Raw genomic sequence first — 22,958 nt, 5'->3', positions numbered from 1 at the left:
CAAACGACACGTTTTGTGGTTCTGACAACAGAGAGTACATCATTTGGGAGTGCAGACGAACATGTGCTTGGGAAAATGTTTACTCAGATCATATCTCTCCTCCACACACCTCCACCCCTGCCTCCCCTCCTGTCCCAGCCCTGGGTGAGTTATTGCCATAGGCATGGTCCACATTTTCAAACAGAGGCAGGTCCACGGACAGCTAATGGGTCTAATTTAACTCTGTGGCCGGTGGCCAGTGGCCAAGAGGTCAGAAGTCAGACTTCTCACAGTGTTCCACAGTCCAGTGGCACAGAGCCATTAGTCATAAACTTAACTTAATTAAATCTCACTACACTGCCCTCTTTGGGGAGAAATAACTGACCCACATTACCCTGGAGGGATTGCATTTACATTTTAGTCCAGAGGGACTTACAGGAGCAATTAGGGTTAAGTGCCTTGCTCAAGGGCACATCGACATATTTTTCACCTAGTCAGCTCAGGGATTCAAACCAGCAACCTTTTGGTTACTGGCCTAACGCTCTTACACTCAACCAGGGTCCTAGACCTAGGTTACCACCAGATAAAGCCCATTTCTGGATCACTGGAGACATCAGGGTACATACAGCCTGTGGTGGTGATGAAGTAGATACAGGTGATGTGACGGTCTTGCTTGGCTGTATGTTTTTGGCTGTGTGCTGCAGCACAGAGTTAGCTCCTGGATGGCTCTCCTATCTAATCCGGCAGTCGGCTAGTTCAACATCTTTGTGTTGCTGGGTCAGAGAGGGTTGATTAAGCCTGGCCCGAGGTGCTAATTGTTTCACACTGAACGTTTTCTAAGTAGAAATAAGAGCAGGGTCATAATGCCTCACTAATCATTGCTGTTTGTGTTGTATTCTTGGCCTTACTAAACAAACTTTTGGCCTTCTGAAGTAGGCCAACTCATTGGGGAACATTTCAGTGCCAAGAGGCCATTCAATTCACTTAGATGGCAGGTTACCATTTAACTTGTTTCCAAGAAGCAAGTGGAACCACCATTAATAAAAGTAGGGACCCATGTTGGTTTAAACACTGTGGAAAGATCTGGTTCACCATCAACAATAGAATGTAATTGTGATATCTGCTTCCCTGCATTCCCAACATCATTGGCATGCTTTAGAGCAGCTGGTCTCCAACAGGTCGATCGCCAGCTACCAGTAGCTTTGAGCCCACATATGATTAGCTTGCCAAAGAAATTCTAAAACTACAAGCAATTTTTCATGTTTTCCACCGCAAACTAACATAAACAAATCTCCTAAGGATCAGACAACCACAAGCTCCCAGCTACTAACGAATAAACACAACATTGACACTATCCCACCCCTGGTTAGCCACTATTGGCTTAAAAAGCCAAACTTAACACAATATCTTCCAATTAATTTCCAGCAATATTGCCCCTGTCTGTCTGTGTGGTGCGTGCATTTATTTATCACTCCGTGTGTAGCCAGCCAGTTGATGTGATAACAATCTTGTGGGTTGACAGAAATACTTTCACCGAAACCTTCTAAATGAAATGTTAAATTAAGTAGGCTTACCTGGCAGAAGTATATCATGAGTAAGTATATCATTTGTATATATTATTTGTTATTAGCTTACTTTGCCATGAAATGAGCAGCAGCAGTACAAAACCATCACTAGACCTGCACATTAGATAGACATTCCTCACTTGCTAGATGTGCAAATAAAGGTCCAGATATATATTTGTTAGTTTTCTTCCAGATGTAAAAAAATGGTCTTCTTGTCACAAACGTTGTTGTAAGAATCGGACCAAAATGCAGCGTGGTTTGGGTTCATCATCTTTATTACGTGAACCGGCAAAAAACAATAAAGAACAAAACGAACGTGAAGCTATGCAGTGCTCAAGGCAACAATACACAAACAAGATCCCACAACAAACAGGTGGGAAAAGGCTGCCTAAATATGATCCCCAATCAGAGACAACGATAGATAGCTGCCTCTGATTGGGAACCATACCAAGCCAACCTAGAAATAAAGAAACTAGAATGCCCACCCTAGTCACACCCCGACCTAACCAAAATAGAGAATAAAGGATCTCTAAGGTCAGGGCGTGACACTTCTGATGTGATTTAATCATTGACATAGACTCAGAACATCCAATTTCCTGTTTTCTCTATGAACAATTGTAATTTTGAGAGTGAAAAACTAGCACAAATCCAAAACCATGAAAAATAAAACAGAAAACATAATTTGGGTAAATATAAAACAGAATTCACAGATTTTATAGCCCCCCGCTTTACAGATGTTTATTAACCATTATTTTACCAGGTACATTGACAGAAAACATAGTGCACTACTTTCTCTTGTACACTAAGGACCGGGGGAGGGGTTGAAGGGGAGAGGAAAAAAGGAGAATTTGTATATTTGAAAGCTAGAAAAAAAATTGTACTTTGTGAAGAAAAAAAAATCTAAAGTAGCTCTCATGCTAGACAAGGTTGGAGACCCCTGCTTTAGAGCCACAGGGACATGGCAGCCTGCCACCTCAACTCAAAAACTCCACAAGGGTTTGGGGGTGGGGGCGCCAGGCCTTCTTAGAAGAAAACCACTGCCTGAACAGTAGCTAGACATGCTAGAGCCGACCCTATTCTCTCAATTTTAAAACAAACACTGAAAGAATGTTGCTTTACAAATGATCTTTTACTACTGCAATGTAATGGAACTAATGCTCTTTTTCTGAGATATGGGTACCATGTGGCTGTCAAATAGTATATGTACACTACCGGTCAAAAGTTTTAGAAGACCTACTCATTCAAGGGTTTTTCTTTATTTGTACTATTTTCTACGTTGTAGAATAATAGTGAAGACATCAAAACTATGAAATAACACATATGGAGTCATGTCGTAACCAAAACAGTTTTGCCAAAAAGTCAAAGGGTCTGAATATTTTACGAATGCACTGTATTTGATAAGATTCCACCAAATCGGCTCCAGCCATTACCGCGAGCCCGTCCTCCCCAATTAAGATGCCACCAGCCTCCTGTGCTACACACATACAGATTCACTACTTCCACACTACCCACACAATCACTTATGCCTGCATGCATTTAGGACAGAAAATGTGGCTACCTATGCACTGCCACAATCATATGCAAAGGTAACTGAACTAAATGGCTATCCCCCTGTAGCACTCACTTCTGTCATCATGAAGTGCTTTGAGAGACTTGTCAAGGATCATATCACTTTCACCTTACCTGTCACGCTAGACCCACTTAAATTTGCTTACCGCCCCAATAGGTCCACAGACGATTGAATCGCCAACACACTGCAAACTGCCCTATCCCATCTGGACAAGATGAACACCATTGTAAGAATGCTGTTCATTGACTATAGCTCAGCATTCAACACCATAGTACCCTACAAGCTCATCATTAAGCTTGAGGTCCTGGGTCTCAACCCTGCCCTGTGCAATTGGGTCCTGGACTTTCTGATGGGTCGCCCCCAGGTGGGGAAGGTAGGAAACAACATCTCCACTTCGCTGATACTCAACACTGGGGCTCCACAAGGGTGCGTGCTCAGCCCCCTCCTGTACTCCCTGTTCACCCATGACTGCGTGGCCATGCACACCTCCAACTCAATCATCAAGTTTGGCGCCGACAGAGATGGCCGCCTCGCTTCGCGTTCCTAGGAAACTATGCAGTATTTAGTTTTTTTACGTGTTATTTCTTACATTGGTACCCCAGGTAATCTTAGGTTTTATTACATACAGTCGGGAGGAACTACTGAATATAAGAGCAATGTCAACTCACCATCATTACGACCAGGAATATGACTTTCCCGAAGTGGATCCTGTGTTTTGCCTTCCACCTAGGACAATGGATCTGATCCCAGCCGGCGAAACTAAACAACGTCGCCGTAAAAGGGGCAAACGAAGCGGTCTTCTGGTCAGGCTCCAGAGACGGGCACATTGCGCACCACTCCCTAGCATACCACTCGCCAATGTCCAGTCTCTTGACAACAAGGTTGATGAAATCCGAGCAAGGGTTGCCTTCCAGAGAGACATCAGAGACTGTAACGTTCTTTGCTTCACGGAAACATGGCTCACTCGAGAGACGCTATCGGAGTCGGTGCAGCCAGCTGGTTTCTTCACACATCGCGCAGACAGAAACAAGCATCTTTCTGGTAAGAAGAGGGGCGGGGGGTATGCCTTATGATTAACGAGACGTGGTGTGATCATAACTACATACAGGAACTCAAGTTCTTCTGCTCACCTGACTTAGAATTCCTCACAATCAAATGTCGACCGTATTATCTACCAAGGGAATTCCCTTTGATTATAATCACAGCCGTATATATTCCCCCCCACGCAGACACATCGATGGCCCTTAACAAACTTTATTTGACTCTATGTAAACTGGAAACCACATATCCTGAGGCTGCATTCATTGTAGCTGGGGATTTTAACAAGGCTAATCTGAAAACAAGACTCCCTAAATTCTATCAGCATATCGATTGCGCAACCAGGGCTGGTAAAACCCTGGATCATTGTTATTCTAACTTCCGCGATGCATATAAGGCCCTCCCCCGCCCTCCTTTCGGAAAAGCTGACCACGTCTCCATTTTGTTGCTTCCAGCCTACAGACAGAAACCTAAACGAGAAGCTCCCGCGCTCAGGTCTGTTCAACGCTGGTCCGACCAATCTGATTCCACGCTTCAAGACTGCTTCGATCATGTGGATTGGGATATGTTCCGCATTGCGTCCAACAACAACATTGACGAATACGCTGATTCGGTGAGCGAGTTCATTAGAAAGTGCATCGGCGATGTCGTACCCACAACAACTATTAAAACATTCCCAAACCAGAAACCGTGGATTGATGGCAGCAATAGGTCCACAGACGACGCAATCGCAACCACACTGCACACTGCCCTAACCCATCTGGACAAGAGGAATACCTATGTGAGAATGCTGTTCATCGACTACAGCTCAGCATTTAACACCATAGTACCCTCCAAACTCGTCATCAAGCTCGAGACCCTGGGTCTCGACCCCGCCCTGTGCAACTGGGTACTGGACTTCCTGACGGGCCGCCCCCAGGTGGTGAGGGTAGGTAACAACATCTCCACCCCGCTGATCCTCAACACTGGGGCCCCACAAGGGTGCGTTCTGAGCCCTCTCCTGTACTCCCTGTTCAATCACGACTGCGTGGCCATGCACGCCTCCAACTCAATCATCAAGTTTGCGGACGACACTACAGTGGTAGGCTTGATTACCAACAACGACGAGACGGCCTACAGGGAGGAGGTGAGGGCCCTCGGAGTGTGGTGTCAGGAAAATAACCTCACACTCAACGTCAACAAAACAAAGGAGATGATTGTGGACTTCAGGAAACAGCAGAGGGAGCACCTCCCTATCCACATCGACGGGACAGTAGTGGAGAGGGTAGTAAGTTTTAAGTTCCTCGGCGTACACATCACGGACAAACTGAATTGGTCCACCCACACAGACAGCGTTGTGAAGAAGGATCAGCAGCGCCTCTTCAACCTCAGGAGGCTGAATAAATTCGGCTTGTCACCTAAAACCCTCACAAACTTCTACAGATGCACAATTGAGAGCATCCTGTCGGGTTGTATCACAGCCTGGTATGGCAACTGCACCGCCCACAACTGCAGGGCTCTCAAGAGGGTAGTGAGGTCTGCACAACGCATCACTGGGGGCAAACTACCTGCCCTCCAGGACACCTACACCACCCGATGTCACAGGAAGGCCATACAGATCATCAAGGACAACAACCACCCGAGCCACTGCCTGTTCACCCCGCTATCATCCAGAAGGCGAGGTCAGTACAGGTGCATCAAAGCTGGGACCGAGAGACTGAAAAACAGCTTCTAGCTCAAGGCCATCAGGCTGTTAAACAGCCATCTCTAGCACAGAGAGGCTGCTGGCTACATACAGGCTTGACATAATTTGTCACTTTAACAAACGGAACACTAGACACTTTAATAATGTTTACATATCTTGCATTACTCATCTCATATGTATATACTGTATTCTATACTATCTATTGCATCTTAGCCTATGTCATTGCTCATCCATATATTTATATTTATATATTCTTATTCCATTCCTTTACTTAGCTTTGTGTGTATTAGGCATTTATTGTGGAGTTTCGCTACACTCGCAATAACATCTGCTAACCATGTGTATGTGACCAATAACATTTGACTTGATATGATTTGATATGGATGCATGTAGCCACAAAATCACATACAAACCCTCCCTTCTACTCATCGTTCCTTCAACACATGTAAATCCCTCTATACAATACCATACAATAAAAATGATTCATGTGGTTAAGGGTTGGAAGTGGATTACCCATACTACCGTCTTCAGAGGTACAGACCTAATGCTACTCCGACAGCCAGTCAAATGGCAAACAGGCCACAGGGAACTACAGTCTGTCTGAAGCCTAGCATCTCCTTCAACAACATCTCCCTCTCTACAATCACACATTGGTCCTGAGGGACAGATCCCCTTGCCCAGGAGCCATTAAGCCATACCGTGAACAAGGCTGGCCGAAATATGAGCACCATTGTTGAGAGCTGGGCGCTGTCTAGTTTCACATTTCTCAAGAAAGGTCCTGTCGTCACTGCCTCTCCCTGACTATGGCATAGAGGGAGGGGTATGGAGGGCCATGGAGGGGTATGGAGGGGTATGGAGGGGACTCTGGGGAGGCTGGGCCAATAGGATCATCTCATTGTTCATTTGATAACCTTGAACAGTTGTGTTTAATTGGATAAGCTAGTAGAACATTTATAATCTAGCTAAATGGCCCGGCTGTTAAGTTAACCATCATTTGTTGATTTGAGCGCTAAGCTGATAATTGAGAAAGCTGGAAAAGATGGACAGTGTTCAGTTATCTAATCTGATTTGATCTGATAACACCACCAAACGCTTTACTGAGGACACTGAACTAACACAGGGCGACCAGTCAGATAATGAGGACCAGAGCACTTGATTTGTCCCATTTGATCCAGGCTCAGCAGCCCCAGTACTGTCTGTCCCCCATAAGCCATCTATTAATCAAGGAGAGACACGCAGCTGTTTGACACCCCCCATTCTTCCCTCTCAGGGCCTCCCAACCCAATAGAGCAGATAAAAGGATCCCCCCACATCCTCCCCCTACAGAACAGGTGTCCACTGGGGTGATGTCACTCCCACAGACCAGACCCACCAAGACTGACTGACAACCTGGTCATGTCAGCAGCAGCAGGGACAAGCATCAATGGTCAGGACTTACTAGATGCTTGGTTTCATTATTCATGTCTTTTCTGAGGTCTCAAGATTTCAGTTCATGTTCAACCAGTCTACATTCAACTAGTTTACATTCAACCAGTCTACATTCAACCAGTCTTGTATCTTTGTGTTTCCAATTGCCAGCTGGCGCCATACTTTCCAAAGGCATTGCTTCTTGCACAGCTGTAGACTAGTACTCTACTGCCCTCCACTGGTCTGAAACTTCAATGGAGGGAGACAAGATTTACACTTGGAACTGGCACATTTCATTCAAACAATGTGAAGCGAATGGTGTGCTTAACTAATAACACATGCATATGGCCTGAACTTTGCAGAAATAGTTATTTTATCATCCATCACATAAATACTGAATTACAAGCCCTCAAGGAAAAGGGTATGAAATCATGGTCTGTATTACAGTATGCTGGAGCTGGAACTCAGGTCCACAGATAGTTCTGCCTCCATGACATCCCCTACTGATTCTACATACCCATCCATCCTAGACAGTGTTCTAAACTTCTGAGAGGCCTTACTGATAATTAACATGCTTCAACCTCAACAACATAACTGTAATTGACCACAACCCTGTTGTGGAGAGGTCAAAACAGAGTTGGTTCAATGAGCCTTGCTTACGTGATGACTGATGATAATCCCGTGTGGCTCAGTTGGTAGAGCATGGCACTTGTGACACCATGGTTGTGGGTTTGATTCCCATGGTGGACCAGTATGGAGAAGAAAAAATAAAGTATGAAATGTATTTACATTTTAGCAGACTCTCTTGTCCAGAGCAACTTACAGTAGTGAGTGCATACATTTTCATACTGGTCCAGCATTGGGAATCGAACCCATAACCCTGGCGTTAAGCACCATGCTCTACCAACTGAGCCAAAGGGGACAATGTATGAACTCATTACTGTAAGTTGCTCTAGATAAGAAACTCTGCTAATTGACTAAAATGTAAAAATGTCATGATTAACCTTGCCTGAAGACTTGTTAGCTCCTTAAGCTAAGGCCTGTAGCTCAGTGGGCTAATAAAACCTGTTTTCTCCATGTGCTGCTGATTCAGGCATAAGGCATAGTGCCTTTATGCTTGAGTTGATTTGGGAATCTTGATAAAGTGGATTTACGATCAAAGGCGTGTCGCATGGCCAGTAAATGACGTTGTTTGAGTGAATGGGTTTTCACTAAACATTGCATAATCAGTGGAGTTGATAGATAGGCACATTGAGGCTGCCTCATGAACAACTTGTCCCACTATTATGTTTGGGTCAAAAGGTTGCCTCAGTCAGATCATATTTAGGAGCAATTTCTATGAATGAAACTAGGAAATATCGTGTTAAAAATAAAATTACATTATTCCATGAGACAAAGTTAAACATCTATTTCAAACGGATGAGCCAATAATGAGGCTGATAACAGAATGAGGACATTAACATATAAACTAGGCCTACACCAAAAAATAAGAGGACAGTCCGATTGTAAAGGTCTGTTTAGGCCTACATGGGGAACTCCTGATCCACCCTGTGTCTTCTACAGAGTTGATGACAGAGATGCGGCCTGAAGTGCCCTAATACTCTTACCAACTTGGCTTGAACTTTGCACGTTAGATTTTCGCGTCACCGGGGTCAGACCAGCCAGCAACATGCAAACTTTAAAACTCCCTCATAGATTGCAGAAGTGTAACACTGACAGGGTTGGAGGACGACCAGGTTGACGAGGCACCAGTCGACAGGTAAACAAGGCAACAGAACATTCAGCATGGTGGGAAGGAGACGCGGCTCCAGAGCCACCAGGGGGTCACAGCAGCCCCAACAGCAACGCACGGGGGGACCCCGCAAGGTGAGTCAGTCAGACTACCGAGAGGTGGCATATCAAATAGTTCAAAATACAAATGTAGCCTATAATGTACTTGTATAACATAGGCAGCTACAAATTATTCCTCAATAAATGTTATGATATTTTCACTGTAAATGTTAAAGCATTATGGGAATGGTATAGCTCTTTGAATGGTAAATTGATCTCTACCGTCAATGAAAGCATTCTTAATCATTAACATGGATTTAAAAAAAAACTTTGTTAGTCTTTTCTCAAATCATGGGCAGATTTCAAACAGTTCAGGGTTCAAAGTGTACTGACAACTCTACAGATAATTCCTAGTAACCATATACACTCCCACCCACTAGCTCTCACATGCAGAGGAAAACACGCATGAAGCCAGAAATCCCTTATATATTCAAACGCTTATTAAAGCCCTGATGATTTCCATAACTGTGAATATACACGCCTTTACTTATGTACAGACATCCCTTTCCATGAGGTCAGTTACAGACGTAGGATCTTAATTTGAGACAGTTTGCTACAACAGGAAAATAACCCTGCAGCAACAGGAAATATAATTATTATGTGGATTATAATTAATGGAATATTTTTTGTAGAGGTTGATCCACTTTTCGTTAGGGCAAAGTCGGACATTTTAAAGTGAAAATGACAAAATTTAGAAGCCTTTTTGACCTCGAATACACTACCAGTTTGCATTTCCTGCTGTGCCGGAAAATTCTCAGCAACAAAAGAGTGATCAAATTAAGATCCTACATCTGTAACGCTTTCTGATTCCATCTCAGAGTCTGAGAGAGCCAGCATTATTTGCCAAGGAAGCAGGATATGAGTCGGAGGTCCCTCATGAAAAGCTGACCATCGCCCAAGCCAAGAGAGGCACACCAGGTCAGTCATCTACTCTATGGTCTCACCAGGTCAGACCAGTCACAGGTGAGTCAGACTAATCAGAGGTCAGTGTGACCACCAGTTTGAGCACTCCTGCTGGGATTAGTGAGGAATGACAAGGGAAAGAGGAGACCTGCTCAGTTGCACAACTGAACGTTTTCAACTGAAATGTGTCTTCCGCATTTAACCCAACCCCTCTGAATCAGAGAGGTGAGGGGGGCTGCCTTAATCGATGTCATTGGCACCCAGTTGTTGTTGGGGGTTAACTGCCTCAAGGGCAGAACGGCAGATTTCTACACCTTGCCGGCTCAGGGATTCAAACCAGCAATCTTTTGGTTACTGGCCCAATGCTCTTAACCGCTAGGCTACCTGGGAAAAAGGATAAGAAGAGGTAAGAGGTAGTGAACAGAGGGAGGGATGGAGACTGGGAGAACGTGGAGAGCGACAGATCAAATTAGCGTTTTTCTTTTGTTATAGCAATCCGGCCGGTCCGAGTCTATGCTGATGGGATCTTTGACCTCTTCCACTCTGGACACGCTCGCGCTCTGATGCAAGCCAAGAACCTGTTCCCCAACACACATCTCATAGTGGGAGGTAAATAATACCTTTTGAATTTTAAAGTGCCTTTAAAATAGATCACAGATAGTGATTGGATCATATTGTTCAGATCACGAAACTAACATTTTAGCGGCACAAGGTGTAAATTTGGTTTTTGTGTGTCTGTCCTCCCAGTCTGCAGTGATGAACTCACACACCGGTATAAGGGCTACACAGTGATGACAGAGTCTGAGCGCTACGAAGCCCTGATACACTGTCGCTATGTGGATGAGGTGGTACGGGATGCTCCCTGGACCCTCAGCCCTGACTTCCTGAAGAAACATAAGGTCAGCACTTCTGGACAAGGGTCACATATACTGCACATCATTGTTTCTCAACCAGGGGTATTAGGCCCTATCAACAGGGGGTATTAGGCCCTATCCACAGGGGGTACTAGGGCCTATCCACAGGGGTACTAGGACCTATCCACAGGGGGTACTAGGACCTATCCATAGGGGTACTAGGACCTATCCATAGGGGTACTAGGACCTATCCACAGGGGGTACTAGGACCTATCCACAGGGGGTACTTGAGAAGACTCATGAGACCATAAGCTTACTGGTAAAATGTAAATGAGGGGGTACTTCAAGGGTTCTCTGGGCAGAGCAAAATGTACTTGGTGGTACAGTAACTGAAAAGGGTTGGAGACCATTGCTGTACATTACTCAATATTACTAACAATCAGCCCCAAAATCTGATATAGAGCATGTCCCTTTTTTTCTGTTATAAAATCACCTTAACGCTATCCTGTGATTTCACCAGATCGACTTTGTAGCGCATGATGATATCCCATACACCTCTGCTGGATCAGAGGATGTCTACAAACACATCAAGGGAGCAGGTAACTAACTGATCTGCTCTGAAACAGACATTAACCTGTAGCCAATCGAGATTGTGTCTGTGTGTGTTTGTTACAGCCTACTATTTGTCACTACCTGTGTCATCTTGACTGTGTTTGAGCACTGTTCTCTCTGTTGGGTTTCAGGGATGTTTGTGGCCACACAGAGGACAGACGGCATCTCTACATCTGACCTCATCACCAGGATAGTGAGAGACTACGACCTCTATGTCCGACGCAACCTGCAGAGAGGCTACACAGCCAGTGACCTCAACGTTAGCTTCATCAGGGTAAGAATGACATCATAATTACCTTATAACAATGAATTAAGTTGGAATAAACATATGTTACATTAGCCTGCATTTGAGGAAGATGAATGGTTGTTTCACTATTGGTGGTTGTGGTTGATAAACACGAGACCATCTTTAGCTGATTCCCTACAGCCAACCGCATGTCTAACTTGTGCAGGAGAAGAAAATACGTCTTCAAAACCAGGTGGATCGTATGAAGGAGACGGTGAAGACAGTAGAGGAGAAGTCCAAGCACTTTGTGCACTCGGTGGAGGAGAAGAGCCAAGACCTCATCCACAAGTGGGAGGAGAAGTCCCGGGAGTTCATTAGTAATTTCCTGGAGTCGTTTGGTCCAGGTGGAGCGTGGGTAAGTTTACCTTTAGCCCACAATAGATAGATATTATGTTAGGAAGCATGAAAGGTCAATAGGGGAAGATGGTTAGTAATGATCCCATTCCTCGAAGTAAGTGACTAGACAATATGAACAAGTCGTTTAGGAAAAAAAACACTCAGTTGACAAACAATAACAAAACATATCATGCTGTCTCTCTCTGTCTTTCCCTCTTTCCATCTCTTCCTCTCTCTCCCTCTCTGTGAGCAGCATGTGATCCAGGAGAAGAGTGGGCGCATGCTCCAGGCTCTGTCACCCTACGCATCGCCCGTCGCCTCGCCCCGTGGCTCCCCCAGCAGCAGCCCCACCAGAGGGCGCTCCCCATCGCCTCCCTCCTCTCCCTCCTCTCAATCCCCTCGTTCTCCTCGTTCCTCCGCCACCTACCCCAAGGGTGCCTCTGCCCATCCCTCAACTTCCCTCAGCAGCACGAGTGAGGGGGATGACGACGAGTAGTTTAGGAAAAAAAACACTCAGTTGACAAACAATAACAAAACATATCATGCTGTCTCTCTCTCTGTCTTTCTCTCTTTCCATCTCTTCCTCTCTCTCCAGGCTCTGTCACTCAAACACTCAGTGTACAGGTAACTGCCGAAATAAAGGAAACACTTGAAGAAACAATTGACTAAATGAGAGATACAGGACAAGGGAAGCTTGGTCTTTACATCCTCAAAGACATGCTTCTGTCAGCTGTAACTATTTTCAATGTGTCAATAATCATGCGTATTTCAAACATAGACAAAGATAGATTCAGATTTTTGACTTTGTAGATGTAACTGCCAAAATAAAGGAAACATTCGAGTAAATGAGGGATACAAAGTATATTGAAAGCAGGTGCTTCCACACAGGTGTGGTTCCTGAGTATATTAAACAATTAACATCCCATCATGCTTAGGGTCATGTATAAAAATTCCCAGTTTCCCATTATGTTGGCTAACATGGCTAGAAGAAAAGATTTCAGTGACTTTGAAAGAGGAGACTCAAATTAGCATAGGGGGTTTAAATGGTGTGTGGGTGTGTCTCAGTCATCTGATCTCAAACCAATTGAACACTTATGGAAGATTCTGGGGCGACGCCTGAGACCGTTTTCCACCACCATCAACAAAACACCAAATTATGGAATTTCTCATGGAGGAATGGTGTCGCATCCCTTCAATAGAGTTCCAGACACTTGTAGAATCTATGCCAAGGTGCATTGAAGCTGTTCTGGTGGCTCGTGGTGGCCCAACGCCAGAGTAAGAGACTATGTTGGTGTTTCCTTTATTTTGTCAGTTACCTGTACATGGTTACTTTGTGCACTGTGTGTGTGTGTGTGTAAAATGTCACCCATAGTCTACCATGTTTTTGTTATTTTATTGTGTAGGTCATAAGGTAACTGAATGCACTGTGATAACTCCTTTAGTTGAAACTCCATTCTCACTTCTGATTCCTGAACCACACAAATACATATAACTAATACCACTATTTCACTGTCTAAACCAGGCTTTATTTTTTTTTACAAATACTTAAAAGCAACATGCTTAAATGTGTGTTCAGTTGTCTATGATACAGTGCATTCGGAAAGTGTTCAAACCCCTTGACTTTCTCCACATTTGGTTACGTTACAACCTTATTCTAAAATGGATTGAATCCAGTTTTTTGTTGTTGACGTTTTTGCAAATGTATAAACAATTTAAAACTGAAATATGACATTTACATAAGTATTCAGACCCTTTACTCAGTAATTTGGGAGTTTCTCCCATTCTTTTTGCAGATCCTCTCAAGCTGTCAGGTTGGATGGGGAGCGTCGCTCCACAGCTATTTTCAGGTCTCTCCAGAGATGTTCGATCGGGTTCAAGTTCAGGCTCTGGCTGGGCCACTCAAGGACATTCAGAGACTTGTCCCGAAGCCACTCCTACGTTGTCTTGGCTGTGTGTTTGGGGTCATTGTCCTGTTGGAAGGTGAACCTTTGCCCCAGTCTAAGGTCATGACCGCTCTGGAGCAGGTTTTCATCAACGATCTCTCTGTACTTTGCTCCGTTCATCTTTCCCTCGATCCTGACTAGTCTCCTAGTCCCTGCTGCTGAAAAACATCCCCACAGCATGATGCTGCCACCACCATGCTTCACCGTACGAATGGTGCCAGGTTTCCTCCAGATGTGACGCTTGGCATTCAGGCCAAAGAGTTCAATCTTGGTTTCATCAAACCAGAGAATCTTGTTTCTCATGGTCTGAGAGTCCTTTAGGTGCCTTTTGGCAAACTCCAAGCGGGCTGTCATGTGCCTTTTACTGAGGAGTGGTTTCCGTCTGGCCACTCTACCATAAAGGCCTGATTGGTGGAGTGCTGCAGATATGGTTGTCCCTCTGGAAGTTTCTCCCATCTCCACAGAGGAACTCTGAAGCTCTGTCAGAGTGACTATCGGGTCACCTCCGTGACCAAGGCCCTTCTCCCCTGATAGCTCAGTTTGGCCGGGTGGCCAGCTCTAGGAAGAGTCTGGGTGTTTCCAATCTTCTTCCATTTAAGAATGATGGAGGCCACTGTGTTCTTAGGGACATTCAGTGCTGCAGAAATGTTTTGGTACCCTTCCCCAGATCTGTACCTCGACACAATCCTGTCTCGGAGCTCTACAGACAATTCCTTTGACCTCATGGCTTGGTTTTTGTTCTGACATGCACTGTCAACTGTGGGACCTTATATAGGCAGGTGTGTGCCTTTCCAAATCAGGTCCAATCAATTGAATTTACCACAGGTGGACTCTAATCAAGTTGTAGAAACATCTCAAGGATGATCAATGAAAACAGGATGCACTTGAGCTCAATTTCGAGTCTCATAGCAAAGGGTCTGAATACTTATGTAAATAAGGTATTACTGTTTTTATATTTGATAAATTTGCAAACATTTCTAAAAACCTGTTTTCGCTTTGTCATTATGGGGTATTGTGTGTAGATTGATGAGGGAAAAAATGTATTTAGTCAATTTTAGAATAAAGTTGTGGAATAATTGTATACAGTAAAAAAACTATTTTATAACAAATAGTTTCTATTAAATACAAAACAATCCTTTCTGAGAGTATTTGACCTACTCAAATTTCCTAAATCAATTTTATTTTATTTATTTATTTCACCTTTATTTAACCAGGTAGGCAAGTTGAGAACAAGTTCACATTTTCAACTGCGACCTGGCCAAGATAAAGCAAAGCAGTTCGACACATATAACAACACAGGCCTACACATGGAGTAAAACAAAAATACAGTCAATAATACAGTAGAAAAATAAGTCTATATACAATGTGAGCAAATGAGGTGAGATAAGGGAGGTAAAGGCAATAAATAGGCCATGGTGGCGAAGTAAATACAATATATTTTTTCCAAGATGGCGTAGCAGTGTAGACGTGTTTGTTTAGTCCTCTCGTGTACGTTTGTATTTTTTGTATTTCTTGTATATATTTAAAAAAAAAATTCTATCTCTTTTCGATTTTTAATTCGATTATACCTTCCGGTAACCTACCTCACCCAATGTGATACGGAATCGCTATTATTTTTTAACTTTGGAACACATTCAAGAACCCCCAGTAGCTTACCAGCTAATCAGCTACAAGCTATTTAGCCATTTTTAGCCGCTGCTAGCAGCTTTTACCTTCTGCACAGACACCAGCCCTGTTATTAGCCTGGATATTACTCACCAATTTTACCAGCATCGGACTGTCTCTCGACAACAACGCCGGATTCCTGCCGTAATCCCTGAGCCACTACTTCTGATCCTCACAGCTAGCTTGCAGCTAGCGCCACTGCCACGAAGCTAGCACCAGTTAGCAAACACAATTCTACAATCACAACCTCTCTTTCGCCATCGCCATCCGGCTTGGATTCTCTGTCGACACGACCACGTCTGGTCTGCAGACGAATACCCCATCCGCTGTGCCCTCAACCGGCCTCCGTCTGAGCAGACCCCCTCCGTCTGAGCAGACCACCCCCCGGGCTACTAACTTTAAACGCCGCGTGCTAGCTTAGTGGCGGCTTCCCTGCTCCATCTACGGCTGCCCCCTGGACACTATGATCACTTGGCTACATAGCTGATGCCTGCCGGACTGTCCATTAATTCACGGTACTCCATTCTGTTTATTTGTGTTTTATCTGTCGGCTCTGTGTTTTAACTCAGGCTCTGTGTGTAGTTAATCCGACCCTCTCTGCCTAGTCGTCGCCATTTTTACCTGCTGTTGCTGTGTTAGCTGACTAGCTGCTGTTATCTCACCTGTTGTTTTAGCTAGCTCTCCCAATCAAGACCTGCAATCACTTTATGCCTTACTGTATGTCTCTCTCAAATATCAATATGCCTTGTATACTGTTGTTCAGGCTAGTTATCATTGTTTTGGTTTGCAATGGACCCCGTAGTTCCACTCTCCGTACCTCTGATACCTCCTTTGTCCCACCTCCCACACATGCGGTGACCTCACCCATTGAGACCAGCATGTCCAGAGATACAACCTCTCTTATCATCACCCAGTGCCTGGGCTTGCCTCCGCTGTACCCGTGCCCCACCATACCCCTGTCTGCACATTATGCCCAGAATCTATTCTACCACGCCCATAAATCTGCTCCTTTTATTCCTTGTCCCCAACGCTCTAGGCGACCAGTTTTGATAGCCTTTAGCCGCACCCTCATCCTACTACTCCTCTGTTCCTCGGGTGATGTGGAGGTAAACCCAGGCCCTGCATGTCCCCAGGCACCCTCATTTGTTGACTTCTGTGATCGAAAAAGCCTTGGCCTCATGCATGTCAACATCAGAAGCCTCCTCCCTAAGTTTGTCTTACTCACTGCTTTAGCACACTCTGCCAACCCTGATGTCCTTGCCGTGTCTGAATCCTGGCTTAGGAAGGCCACCAAAAATTCGGAGATTTCCATACCCAACTATGACACTTTCCGTCAAGATAGAACTGCCAAAGGGGGAGGAGTTGCAATCTACTGCAGAGATAGCCTGCAAAGTTCTGTCATACTTTCCAGGTCTATGCCCAAACAGTTCGAACTTCTAATTTTAAAAATTAATCTCTCCAGAAATAAGTCTCTCACTGTTGCCGCCTGCTACCGACCCCCCTCAGCTCCCAGCTGTGCCCTGGACACCATCTGTGAATTGATCGCTCCCCATCTAGCTTCAGAGTTTGTTCTGTTAGGTGACCTAAACTGGGATATGCTTAACACCCCGGCAGTCCTACAATCTAAGCTAGATGCCCTCAATCTCACACAAATCATCAAGGAACCCACCAGGTACAACCCTAAATCCGTAAACATGGGCACCCTAATAGACATTATCCTGACCAACTTGCCCTCCAAATACACCTCTGCTGTCTTCAATCAAGATCTCAGCGATCACTGCCTCATTGCCTGTATCCGCTACGGGTCCGCGGTCAAACGACCACCCCTCATCACTGTCAAACGCTCCCTAAAACACTTCTGCGAGCAGGCCTTTCTAATCGACCTGGCCCGGGTACCCTGGAAGGATATTGACCTCATCCCGTCAGTTGAGGATGCCTGGTCATTCTTTAAAAGTTACTTCCTCACCATATTAGACAAGCATGCTCCGTTCAAAAAATGCAGAACTAAGAACAGATATAGCCCTTGGTTCACTCCAGACCTGACTGCCCTCGACCAGCACAAAAACATCCTGTGGCGAACTGCAATAGCATCGAAGAGCCCCCGCGATATGCAACTGTTCAGGGAAGTCAGGAACCAATACACGCAGTCAGTCAGGAAAGCAAAGGCCAGCTTTTTCAAGCAGAAATTTGCATCCTGTAGCTCTAACTCCAAAAAGTTCTGGGATACTGTAAAGTCCATGGAGAACAAGAGCACCTCCTCCCAGCTGCCCATTGCACTGAGGCTAGGTAACACGGTCACCACAGATAAATCCGTGATAATCGAAAACTTCAACAAGCATTTCTCAATGGCTGGCCATGCCTTCCTCCTGGCGACTCCAACCTTGGCCAACAGCCCCGCCCCCCCGCTGCTACTCGCCCAAGCCTCCCCAGCTTCTCCTTTCCCCAAATCCAGATAGCAGATGTTCTGAAAGAGCTGGAAAACCTGGACCCATACAAATCAGCTGGGCTTGACAATCTGGACCCCCTATTTCTGAAACTGTCCGCCGCCATTGTCGCACCCCCTATTACCAGCCTGTTCAACCTCTCCTTCGTATCATCTGAGATCCCCAAGGATTGGAAAGCTGCCGCGGTCATCCCCCTCTTCAAAGGGGGAGACACCCTGGACCCAAACTGTTACAGACCTATATCCATCCTGCCCTGCCTATCTAAGGTCTTCGAAAGCCAAGTCAACAAACAGATCACTGACCATCTCGAATCCCACCGTACCTTCTCCGCTGTGCAATCCGGTTTCCGAGCCGGTCACGGGTGCACCTCAGCCACGCTCAAGGTACTAAACGATATCATAACCGCCATCGATAAAAGACAGTACTGTGCAGCCGTCTTCATCGACCTGGCCAAGGCTTTCGACTCTGTCAATCACCATATTCTTATCGGCAGACTCAGTAGCCTCGGTTTTTCTAATGACTGCCTTGCCTGGTTCACCAACTACTTAGCAGACAGAGTTCAGTGTGTCAAATCGGAGGGCATGTTGTCCGGTCCTCTGGCAGTCTCAATGGGGGTACCACAGGGATCAATTCTCGGGCCGACTCTTTTCTCTGTATATATCAATGATGTTGCTCTTGCTGCGGGCGATTCCCTGATCCACCTCTACGCAGACGACACCATTCTGTATACTTCTGGCCCTTCCTTGGAAACTGTGCTATCTAACCTCCAAACGAGCTTCAATGCCATACAACACTCCTTCCGTGGCCTCCAACTGCTCTTAAACGCTAGTAAAACCAAATGCATGCTTTTCAACCGTTCGCTGCCTGCACCCGCACGCCCGACTAGCATCACCACCCTGGACGGTTCCGACCTAGAATATGTGGACATCTATAAGTACCTAGGTGTCTGGCTAGACTGCAAACTCTCCTTCCAGACTCATATCAAACATCTCCAATCCAAAATCAAATCTAGAGTCGGCTTTCTATTTCGCAACAAAGCCTCCTTCACTCACGCCGCCAAACTTACCCTAGTAAAACTGACTATCCTACCGATCCTCGACTTCGGCGATGTCATCTACAAAATAGCTTCCAATACTCTACTCAGCAAACTGGATGCAGTTTATCACAGTGCCATCCGTTTTGTTACTAAAGCACCTTATACGACCCACCACTGCGACCTGTATGCCCTAGTCGGCTGGCCCTCGCTACATGTTCGTCGTCAGACCCACTGGCTCCAGGTCATCTACAAGGCTATGCTAGGTAAAGTGCCGCCTTATCTCAGTTCATTGGTCACGATGGCTACACCCACCCGTAGCACGCGCTCCAGCAGGTGTATCTCACTGATCATCCCTAAAGCCAAAACCTCATTTGGACGCCTTTCCTTCCAGTTCTCTGCTGCCTGCGACTGGAACGAATTGCAAAAATCTCTGAAGTTGGAGACTTTTATCTCCCTCAACAACTTTAAACATCAGCTATCTGAGCAGCTAACCGATCGCTGCAGCTGTACATAGTCCATCGGTATATAGCCCACCCAATTTACCTACCTCACCCCCCATACTGCTTTTATTTATTTACTTTTCTGCTCTTTTGCACACCAGTATCTCTACTTGCACATGATCATCTGATGATTTATCACTCCAGTGTTAATCTGCTAAATTGTAATTATTCGATTTATTGCCTACCTCCTCATGCCTTTTGCACACATTGTATATAGATTCTCTTTTTTTCTACCATGTTATTGACTTGTTTATTGTTTACTCCATGTGTAACTCTGTGTTGTTGTCTGTTCACACTGCTATGCTTTATCTTGGCCAGGTCGCAGTTGCAAATGAGAACTTGTTCTCAACTAGCCTACCTGGTTAAATAAAGGTGAAATAAAATAAAATAGCAAGTAAAACACTGGAATGGTAGATTTGACAGTAGATGAGTGTGCAAAGTAGCAATACTGGGGTGCAAAGGAGCAAAATAAATAAATAAATACAGTAGGGGAAGAGGTAGTTGGATGGGCTATTTATAGATGGGCTATGTACAGGTGCAGTGATCTGTGAGCTGCTCTGACAGCTGGTGCTTAAAGCTAGTGAGGGAGATAAGTGTTTCCAGTTTCAGAGATTTTTGTAGTTCGTTCCAGTCAATGGCAGCAGAGAACTGGAAGGAGAGGCGGCCAAAGGAGGAATTGGCTTTGGGGGTGACAAGTGAGATATATATATTCCAAAACTGTCAAAATATTGTCTGTGAGTATAACAAAACTGATTCTGCAGGTGAAAACCTGAGGAAATCTAACCCGGAAGTGATTTAAAAAAAAAAAATCTGTTTCCTGGCCCGTCTTTCTTCCATTTAAAGGGGTATCCAATGGCTTCCTCAGGCTGTGACCAGGCTTTAGACATAGTTTCAGGCTTTTATTTTGAAAAATTAGCGATATTTTTCAAAACTAGTCAGGTGTCCTCTGATTAGTTCCTGCGCACGAGAGGGGTAGCTCTCCATTTTCTTTCTCTCTTTTATTGAATAGGTTACGGTCCGGTTGAAATATTATCGATTATGTTTGTTAAAAACAACCGGAGGAGTGATTATAAAAAACATTTCACATGTTTCTACGAACATTACGGATACTTTTTGGAATTTTTGTCGAACGGAACGAGGCTTTGGTTTTCTGAACATAACGTGCAACCTAAATGGCGTTTTTCTGTTATAAAAGTAATATTTATCGAACAAAAAGAACATTTGTTGTGTAACTGGGAGTCTCGTGAGTGCAAACATCCGAAGATTATCAAAGGTAAGCGATTAATTTTATTGCTTTTCTGACTTTCGTGACCATGCTAATTTGGGGCTAGCTGTTGTAGCATTGATTGATACACTCACCAAAGCTTGGATTGCTTTCGCTGCAAAGCATATTTTCAAAATCTGACACGATAGGTGGATTAACAACAAGCTAAGCTGTGTTTTGGTATATTTCACTTGTGATTGCATAATTATAAATATTTTTAGTAATATTTTGCGCCCTGCAATTCAGCGGTTGTTTAGGAAAATGATCCCGCTAAAGAGATCCGTAGCGCAGAGAAGTTAAGGATCATATCACCTCTACCTTACCTGACACCCTGTTACATCTGCCCCTGCCACGCCCTCTACATCTGCCCCTGCCACGCCCTCATCCCGTGTCTCCCTAACCTGCCACTCCCCCAGTGCTCTCTCCTTCTCTCTCTGTGGGTGTATCTGATTGTGTGAGTGGAGACAGGTGTACTGGAGTCAGAGCAGATCCCCACCAGCTGCAACCTGTTCCATAACCAAGACCTCTACAAACACTCAGAACTGCCACTTCCACGCTGCCAGATCGTAGCCTCTGCTCTGTCAGTCGGCATTTCAAGCCGTTTGTTCCTGCATAGATCTTATTATCCTGTAGTGCCTGTTTTCCCTAGCCCGACGCTGCTTTTCTGTCTGCTACAGTTCCGTCCGCTCTGACTCTGGTCATCAGTCCCTCGTCTCGTCAGTCTTGCTTCCCTGCCCTGGACCCCCGCTCTACTGCTTCCTTGAATTCCACTTCGGACCTGCTTACCCTGCCCCTACTCCCCTTGCCCCAGCCGCAACCTCAGTTCCTGGTTCCCTAGTACCCACCCGAGCTCCCCCTGGTCTCCCCCTCCCGCTTTTCAAGAAATACCTTGGTTACTTTATCCCTGTCTCCTCGTCTGAGTTGTGGGAAACAACACCTCCACTTCGCTGATTCTCAACACAGGGGCTCCACAAGCGTGCATGCTCAGCCCCCTCCTGTACTCCCTGTTCACCCATGACTGTGTGGCCACGCACGCCTCCAACTCAATCATCAAGTTTGCATATGACACAACAGTAGTAGGCCTGATTACCAACAATGACATGACAGCCTACAGGGAGGAGGTGAGGGCCCTGGGAGAGTGGTGCCAGGAAAATAACCTCTCACTCAACGTCAACAAAACACAGGAGCTGATCATTGACTTCAGGAAACAGCAGAGGGAACACGGCCCTATCCACATCGACAGGAACGCAGTGGAGAAGGTGGAAAGCTTCAAGTTCCTCACCGTACACATCACTGACGATCTGAAATGGTCCACCCACACAGACAGTGTGGTGAAAAAAGCCTAACAGCTCCACTTCAACCTCAGGAGGCTGAAGAAATTTGCTTATCATCTAAAACCCTCACAAACTTTTACAGATGCACAATTGAGAGCATCCTGTCAGGTTGTATCACCGCTTGGTACAGCAACTGCACCATTCCTCAACCGCATGGCTCTCCAGAGGGTGGTGCGGTCTGCCCAACGCATTTTGGGGAGCAAACTACCTGCCCTCCAGGACACTAACAGCACCCGATATCACAGGAAGGCCAAAAAGATCAAGGACACCAAGAAACACGAGCAATGGACATTAGACTGGTGGAAATCTGTCCTTTGGTCTGATCAGTCCAAATTTGAGATTTTTGGTTCCAACCGCCGTGTCTTTGTGAGACGCAGAGTAGATGAAAAGATGATCTCCGCATGTGTATTTCCCACCGTGAAGCATGGAGGAGGATGTGTGATGGTGTGGGGGTGCTTTGCTGGTGACGCTGTCACTGACTTATTTAGAATTCAAGGCACACTTAACCAGCATGACTCCCACAGCATTCTGCAGCGATACGCTATCACATCTGGTTTGCACTTAGTGGGACTATCATTTGTTTTTCAACAAGACAATGACCCAAAACACACCTCCAGGCTGTGTAAGGACTATTTGACCAAGGAGAGTGATCACCCAACCTCAACCCAATTGAGATGGTTTGGGATGATTTGGACCGCACAGTGAAGG

The 22,958-nt window shown here is 45.3% G+C and overlaps 1 protein-coding gene across 1 annotated transcript; it reads left to right on the top strand.

The window, feature by feature from the left end:
* The first annotated feature begins 8,921 nt into the window (after nucleotides 1-8,921).
* LOC120021646 (choline-phosphate cytidylyltransferase B-like) lies at nucleotides 8,922-13,288 on the top strand. The gene is made up of 8 exons (XM_038965456.1): nucleotides 8,922-9,109; nucleotides 9,892-9,991; nucleotides 10,469-10,585; nucleotides 10,724-10,875; nucleotides 11,351-11,429; nucleotides 11,574-11,716; nucleotides 11,895-12,083; nucleotides 12,318-13,288. Exons 1-8 carry the CDS (start codon nucleotides 9,029-9,031, stop codon nucleotides 12,558-12,560), a joined length of 1,104 nt encoding a protein of 367 aa, XP_038821384.1. The 5' UTR covers nucleotides 8,922-9,028; the 3' UTR covers nucleotides 12,561-13,288.
* Nucleotides 13,289-22,958: the final 9,670 nt, after the last annotated feature.

The sequence above is a fragment of the Salvelinus namaycush genome, chromosome 26 (genome assembly GCF_016432855.1).
Source record: "Salvelinus namaycush isolate Seneca chromosome 26, SaNama_1.0, whole genome shotgun sequence".
Lineage (NCBI taxonomy): Eukaryota > Metazoa > Chordata > Actinopteri > Salmoniformes > Salmonidae > Salvelinus > Salvelinus namaycush.
This window is presented reverse-complemented; position numbering and strand designations above follow the sequence as displayed.

Excerpts from the sequence above, each read along its gene's own strand:
- LOC120021646 (XM_038965456.1), top strand. The coding sequence starts at position 9,029 with ATGGTGGGAAGGAGACGCGGCTCCAGAGCCACCAGGGGGTCACAGCAG. Across the intron at positions 10,876-11,350 it reads ACTTCCTGAAGAAACATAAG|ATCGACTTTGTAGCGCATGA; the intron begins GTCAGCACTTCT and ends TGATTTCACCAG. Across the intron at positions 11,430-11,573 it reads CAAACACATCAAGGGAGCAG|GGATGTTTGTGGCCACACAG; the intron begins GTAACTAACTGA and ends GTTGGGTTTCAG.